At 29.1% G+C, this 7,304-nt stretch overlaps 1 protein-coding gene across 1 annotated transcript in view; it reads left to right on the forward strand.

Moving 5' to 3' along the window:
• The window catches only part of LOC105627709 (nephrin-like), a 57,248-nt gene that overhangs the window by 10,366 nt on the left and 39,578 nt on the right, over window positions 1-7,304 (forward strand). Inside the window, exons 2-6 of the mRNA XM_012208987.1 lie at window positions 683-891; window positions 2,712-2,828; window positions 4,333-4,536; window positions 4,990-5,141; window positions 6,642-6,786. Of these exons, the coding sequence (XP_012064377.1) occupies window positions 683-891; window positions 2,712-2,828; window positions 4,333-4,536; window positions 4,990-5,141; window positions 6,642-6,786 (827 nt within the window). The remainder of the gene's footprint in view (window positions 1-682; window positions 892-2,711; window positions 2,829-4,332; window positions 4,537-4,989; window positions 5,142-6,641; window positions 6,787-7,304) is intronic.

Below are 7,304 nucleotides of genomic sequence, written 5' to 3' on the forward strand. Positions count from 1 at the left end.
TTAATGAAATTAAGAGGCGCAGATGATACATCATTATCTAAATTCTAATTTTAAAATATCTTAAAATATTCAAACAAATTATACATTATTGACTTCAAACGATTTATAATAAAGTATGTTTCGAAATAAATGCATCGTCTAATAAAATTTTAAATAAATTATATAGAAAATATATCGGATCCCAATTTAACGAGCCCAATTAAGATGTTTAGATTAGTTTTATTGATTTTCAACGGACATATTATTTATGGAATGTTTCGACATTTGGCTTGGTCCTCCTCAGTTATAAATTAATAAACCCCAAAAAACATACATATTCCTCAAACGCATGGAAAATAAATTCAAAATTAAAACAATGAAATTTGAACAGAATATTAGCCTTACGCATTATCCATTCAGTGTATATACAATAGTATAAAATTTAAAATATGTAAAATTTTCTATGCGTTTGTATGTTTTTTGGGAATTATTAATTTATAGCTAAAGAGAATTAAGTCAAAGTCGAAACGTTCCATAAATAATACATCTTTTGAAACTCAATAAAACTGTTCTAAACATTTTAATTGGGTTCGTTCAATTGTGATCTAATATATCTATTTAATTTATTTATTGTGCCTATTATATAAGTGAAAAATTTTAAATTTTGTACTATAATAAACTTTTAATTTAATTTTTGTTGCAGCTTCGACACCAGAGGGAGGGATAGTCCGGATCAAGGGAATCACTGGCAAGACCACAGCCTAGAAGGACGTGCGTTCTTTAAGCACTCCGAAATTCCAGCGAAACTCACTCTGGAAAAGGTCCGGGAGAGCGACGCAGCTGTTTACAGATGCAGAGTCGACTTCAAGCAGTCACCGACGCGCAACAGCAAAGTCAATCTAACGGTCATCAGTGAGTTTCTAAACGATATTCCCGCATTGACCTGAATATAAGATGTGCTTGACAATAAAGGGAAGCGAGGCACGTCCCTTTATAACTTTCTCAGACCGCGGCGCGTTTCTTTGAATATGTATTATTCCTTATTTCCATGTATATCTGACAATTCCGATAACGAGCAATCTAAATAAGTAATCTAAAAACATTTAGAAAATCATGTATTGAAAAACAATAACATATGGAAAGCTATTCTTGATTTTTTCGTAAACAATAGCTGTATATTGCATACGCCAATTTAAACTTTCAGTCTGTTCTTAAAGACTAAAATTGCACAATGACAATAAAACAAATTATCATTTTTAAAAATTGCTGGATAAATTTCAATTCAGAAATTTAAAAAATTCAATATCAAAAAATTTCAAATTGTGACATAAAGTAAATTTATCAAATAAATCAACAAATAAAAAAACCGAAATCTTCCCTTTGTATCTTTTATAATCGATTAAATCTATAATTTATCGTTGAAAATTCTTAATAATTGAATTCCGAAACATGGAATTATATGACACACCCCGAGGTTATATTGATTAATTTGATATTTGTGCGATCACCGTGCCGTATCTAATGCAATAGACACCGTTATCATCGAATAGCCAGTATCCAACCACCTCGAACACGTTCTCAAAACAGTACATCGGCTGCATTTAACTTTTTCTTTGCATTGCGTGGAGTAACGTTTCCTTTAATGGAAGAACGGTTACGTGACTATGGCTGATAATACCGAGCGAATAGATACCGAGCCCTTTAGTTCTATACCGGTACATTAAAATTTATTTTTCATCTTCGGAAATCCTCCTTAATGGTAGAGGCGGTACGTGATGGCGCAGACTGATACGTCGTCGTGCAAATTGATTCACTTTGTGCTTCACGTTGATGCGAATATTAGTGGTATCGCAAATTCTTTTACGCATGAAATTAGTGCTAATTATAATATACATTTACAAGAGTATAAGTTGAGATTTCGATCGAAAAAGATAAATATAGTATATGAAAAAAATTCTAATTCTATACACAATTCATTTCTCAAATCAATCTTTAAAAGTATAATTTAATATCTGTAAAATATCTGCATATCTATTTTATTGTTCGAGTTTTTCTTTCTTTTTCTTTTGTAATACAATATAAAAATATAAAATCTTTTTATATCATAAAAAAAAATAATCATATGATATGTAGTTTTATCTGAATTTTTTTCTGTAAATGGTACTATTACGAAAATAAGATGAGAATGAAATTGATAACAATAATTACCGCCATTCTCTCGACTTCATTAACACTTTGCGTGATAACAAGGTATTTTACGCCGCAGCGTCCGCATACTTGCAGTTTTTGCAACTGACGTACATTTACGTTAGAATTTTTCACGATCTTTATTCAATTCAGATTAAAATTGCCATTTTGAATTCAGAGATTTTCGTTTTAGATTTAAATTCAGTAGTTTAAAAATATTCCATGAAACAGTTTTCATGTGTCAGTATTTTTTATAACAACTTTACTAAAAGCATTTTTTGTACGTATAACGTACTTTTTTTAACGTATTAATTACATTTCTAAAAATTTTTTTCTTTGATCCTTTTTATTTGCATTAAATGGAAATTCGTTTCACGATATCGCCATAAAGTAGCGTTTCATCTTCTTAGGTGACATTATAGGATTGATACATCGTTGCATAAATTGATTCGTTCTCCCTCCCCCCCCCCCTCCAGTCACTGTGTTCGCAGACATTCCGAATAAGAAGAAAAATGAAGAGCTTCTTAACGTGAAAATTATTACAGTACCGCCGGAGCAGCTTAGCATATTGGACGAAGACGGAAGGTCTCATATTCCCCATTACATCCTTGGCCCGTACAGCGAAGGAGCATCTCTCAATATCACGTGTGTCGCCGCCGGTGGTAAGTGCATGACACGTCGATGCACTTCCAGTTCGCCTTCTATAACGTTCAGGCGTTATGTCGTTGCCTCGACTTACAGTACTTGAGTTACGTAAAATAAATGTGGCTCAATTTCTTTGACACTTCAGACAAATGTGTTATATGTGGTCTCACGTTTTGAATTTCGAATAAGAAGTAACGCCTTCGGAGGTAAAACAAAGTATAAATATCGGATATGGAATGGTGCAATAAAAATAAAAAGTAAAGTATTTTGATACTATAGGAAATTTAACATTTTTTAATTGATTTGACTGTATAAATATCTATAGAATTTTACAAAGTTTTAAAATTAATTTGCAACATTTACTACTTGTTTTAATCTATTGCTAAAGTCTTTTTTTTATTTTAGTAATATTTGTGTGTTTCTTATATATTTTTTATTTTTAATTAAATTTTCTTTGATTAAAAAATAATAATTTTTATGTTATTTTTTAATGGAATATTTTTTTCAATTTTTTTATTTTGTTTACTTATTTTTTTTTAAATAAAACATAATGTACACAAAATTTATTTGTTACTCATATTTATCAAATTAACTTTTTACAATATTTTTTACAATAGAAAACTTAAAATTTTATAAAATAAATCATTTATTGTAATGATTTTATGATAGGAAAGACATAGTTTTATATATTATTAAAAAGTAAAATATTTTATTTTTTACATTTAAAAAGATTAAACTAAAATATCACAAAGTGGTATACTTTTCCTGCTCTATATTATAATTAATAAAAATATTATCTTTGTATACTAAAAAATAGTGAACATGGTATGTTTTAATTATATATATATATATTTTATTCTCAAATTTAAAATAATTTCTCTTTATTAAATGGTATCAGATTTTTTCGACAATAATATAAAATATATGCTTAAGGGCTTTCTAAAATGACAAAATTACCGAAATTACAAGTAAAAAAGTACTTCGAATTAACTGCAATGTACATATAAAATCGTTTTATGCAAATCGTTTTAAAATGCGCATAAAAAAAGATCTAAAACGGTTGATTTCACAAGAAAATCAAAAAAAAAGTTAAAAATTGCAGCGTACTAGATGTAATTTTTTTAATTTTTTCGATTTTATCGTTAAATCGGTCGTCTCGCCTTTTTTTGTACTTATTTTAATTGTGTAAAAGAACTTTTACAATCTATTCAGTCAATTCGGAGTACTTTTTAATCTATAATGTCAAATAATTTTGTCACTTTAGAATCTTCTTAAAAGATTATTTCAAAAAAGATTAATGTGCAATCATATTGTTTACGCTACGCTATTTTGAAATTTCAAATTATATTCTTCCAAAAACTTTATTATTGATTTTAATTTTACTGTAAAGAATTCACTTTTCATATTTCTGTCTATATAATGACATATTAAGAGATTCGAGTGATTAGCGAAACATAACAGCGACGTCATCGACATCATCGACATCATCGTATTCGCAGCTCTGAATTTATGTTTCTTTAGGGCGACCGCAACCACGAGTGACATGGTGGCAGGGAACTTCTCTACTTGATAACAGTTACGAGACTGTGGATACTAAAAGGGTTCGGAACGTACTGCAATTGGAAAAGTTAGGCCGGGAACATTTGCGTGCGTTTCTGACCTGCCAAGCCACAAACAACAACATGGTGACACCGATATCAAGTTCGGTGTCACTCGACATGAATTGTGAGTATCGACAAAATGAGGTGTTACTGTTGCGATAATCTAAAAAGTAAATAAAAAAAAAGGTGACAATTTCTTTTATTTCTTTTTTATTTTATTTTACCTGGATAAGAATATGAAGAGCACAATTTATTATTATTTCTGTTAATGATGTACGGTTGAATAAATTATGAAAAAGGAAAAGGGAGACACATATAATTAATTTATTACATTGTAAAATGAAAATACACATTCATACAATTTCCAGATAATTACATGTTTTCATAATTAATTTAATTTAATTACTATAGTAAATTGTGCTTAAAAATCGTTACGTGTCTATTATTATAATATTGGTACAATTTACCCGAGAAGTGTCAGTGGATTTAGTCTTTACTACAGAAATTTCTATTAGCTTCAAGGCCCGTGCACGGATCGATAGGTGCTTAAATCCGAGTGTGACACACTCTTTTACAGTAAAACCGCTGTGGGTCCGGATTCAAGGAGAGAGCCGACCACTTAGCGCCGGCAAGACCTACGAGATAGGTTGCGAGGTTGTCGGAGCCAGACCAAGCCCGACGATCACATGGTCCAAAGGAAACATGATATTGCGAAATGCACGAGAGACGGTACGATTTAAAATACATTATCATGATTCAATGCATTCTCATAAATCACACGTATGACACACTTGTCCTAAGGTCCACCTAATGTTTCAGCGGTTATTTTTTAATTTTTTTATTCTTTGATATTTCGAAAATCGATAGAATTACATCAATGTATGCGTGAAGAACTGCGTCAAATGAATGAATTCTTCACAAACATCGCACTTTCATGATATTTCATTATATACTGTTAGTTATTGAAGTTGCAAAAATGGAAATGTATTTTAAATCAAAATTTAGAAGGAATAATACTATGAAAATGAACTGTACTTCTAATGTAAAAATATCGAGCTATACTTCCAAACATGTATTTGGTCATATATATTATAAATATGTAATTAGCCATATAGATATTATTTTAATAGCTCATGTCTTTCTAGATGTTGTAATTTTTATAGCCAGCAATGTGTATTGGATTGAAACAAAAGTTACTTCATTTTATCATGTTTAGTTAAAAAATATTTTTAAAAAAGTTTAACAATTATACCATTTGATAAGGCAAATTGTTTTTAAAATCCATTTTTTAAATTATAGTACACAATGATTTTTAACGGAATTATGAGTTAGAGTTATCCGTGATAACTCAATAATAAAAAATTTTAAGAACGATTTTTTTAAAAACGATTTTGTAGAAAAAACTTTAAGCTTTCATGTCAGAAAATTGAAAATATTTACAAGTTTTTTTATACTTATATAATACTTGACAAAATAAGAAGAAAGTTTTTATTTTGTCTAATTCGTAATTTTCTATATATAAAAAACAAATTCACAGAAACTTAAAAAACATAGTAAAGAACATAGACCTTCCAAAAATAGATATTTTAAACTTTAAAACTCTTTTTTATGTGTAAATTTCATTTATTTATTTTATTTATTTTTAAATTTATTATTATTAAATTTATTATTATTTAACTATATTTAGTTTATTTATTTATTTTAACGAAATTATAGCTGCTTGAATTTTACGAATATTTTTGAGTTTCGTAACGCTATCAACTTTTGTTTCAACTCGATAATAGTTACATAAGCCAATTATTTATTAATATTTACTGACGAAACATACAAAGTTTTATTTATTAATATTTACAAATGAAACAAAAATAAAAAATACAGGAAATTTTATATTGTTATCATCTATCGTTAAAAGACGATTTATTACACAATTTATTTGTATTCAGTTTTATCAATAAAATTAATGTATTTATTTTATATATTTATTTTAATGCTTCCTAAAGCAAACATTTCGAAAACATCACCCTATTTATATTTTACTTAATATAACAATTGAAAAGATTTTTAGAGATATAAATATTGGAGTCATATTGACTAATGTATAGATTCAATATCAGCGTAATCATTTAGTGGTTCTAATCTGATCACGATGACGATTCAGAATGTGTATGCATATCGCGATTATTAAATTATTCGGTAAACTGTTTTCAATTCATGAAATCTCGCCAGCAGACAAGTCCCGACGGCAACGTTACAACCAGCATCCTCACATTCGTACCTGGTATCGAAGACGCCGGAAAGATCCTCTACTGTCGTGGCGGCGTGCCAGATATTCCGAATTCGGAATTAGAGGATGGATGGAAGCTCAATATATTCCGTGAGTATTTTCACAGAAACGCACCGGGATGCCCCCGCAATTTCACATCGCGGATATGTAGAAACACACAGTAGAAACTTCCATCAATGTAATATTTTTATATGCACATTGCGCATGCATACCATTGTACATACGCTCTACAAAGTCAACATTAAAATTTCAATCGAGAATTTATTTCTCTAAACCATTCTTTGTACTTTGGATCTCGTTGCTATCGATGGATTGTTTACGTAAAACATAACAATATTTACCGTTGGGATCAAGTCTAGCTACATCCATAGCGGTTATGTTACTTTATTTTAAAGATTGTAACCTGGAGCCTGAATAGCAATAGATTTTCATGGTTGAGCTGGTTTTTCCTCGGAAAAATTATTAAAATATTTTAATATCAAATATCAAAGGAAATTGCAATTTAAGATTTAAAAGTGTAAATAAATTTTAATTTACTTTTTTAGAATAATTACTTTTTATTAAGTAGTGTGTGTGTGTGTGTGTGTGTGTGTGTGTGTGTGTGTGTG

This window comes from Atta cephalotes (genome assembly GCF_000143395.1).
Source record: "Atta cephalotes unplaced genomic scaffold scaffold00010, whole genome shotgun sequence".
NCBI lineage: Eukaryota > Metazoa > Arthropoda > Insecta > Hymenoptera > Formicidae > Atta > Atta cephalotes.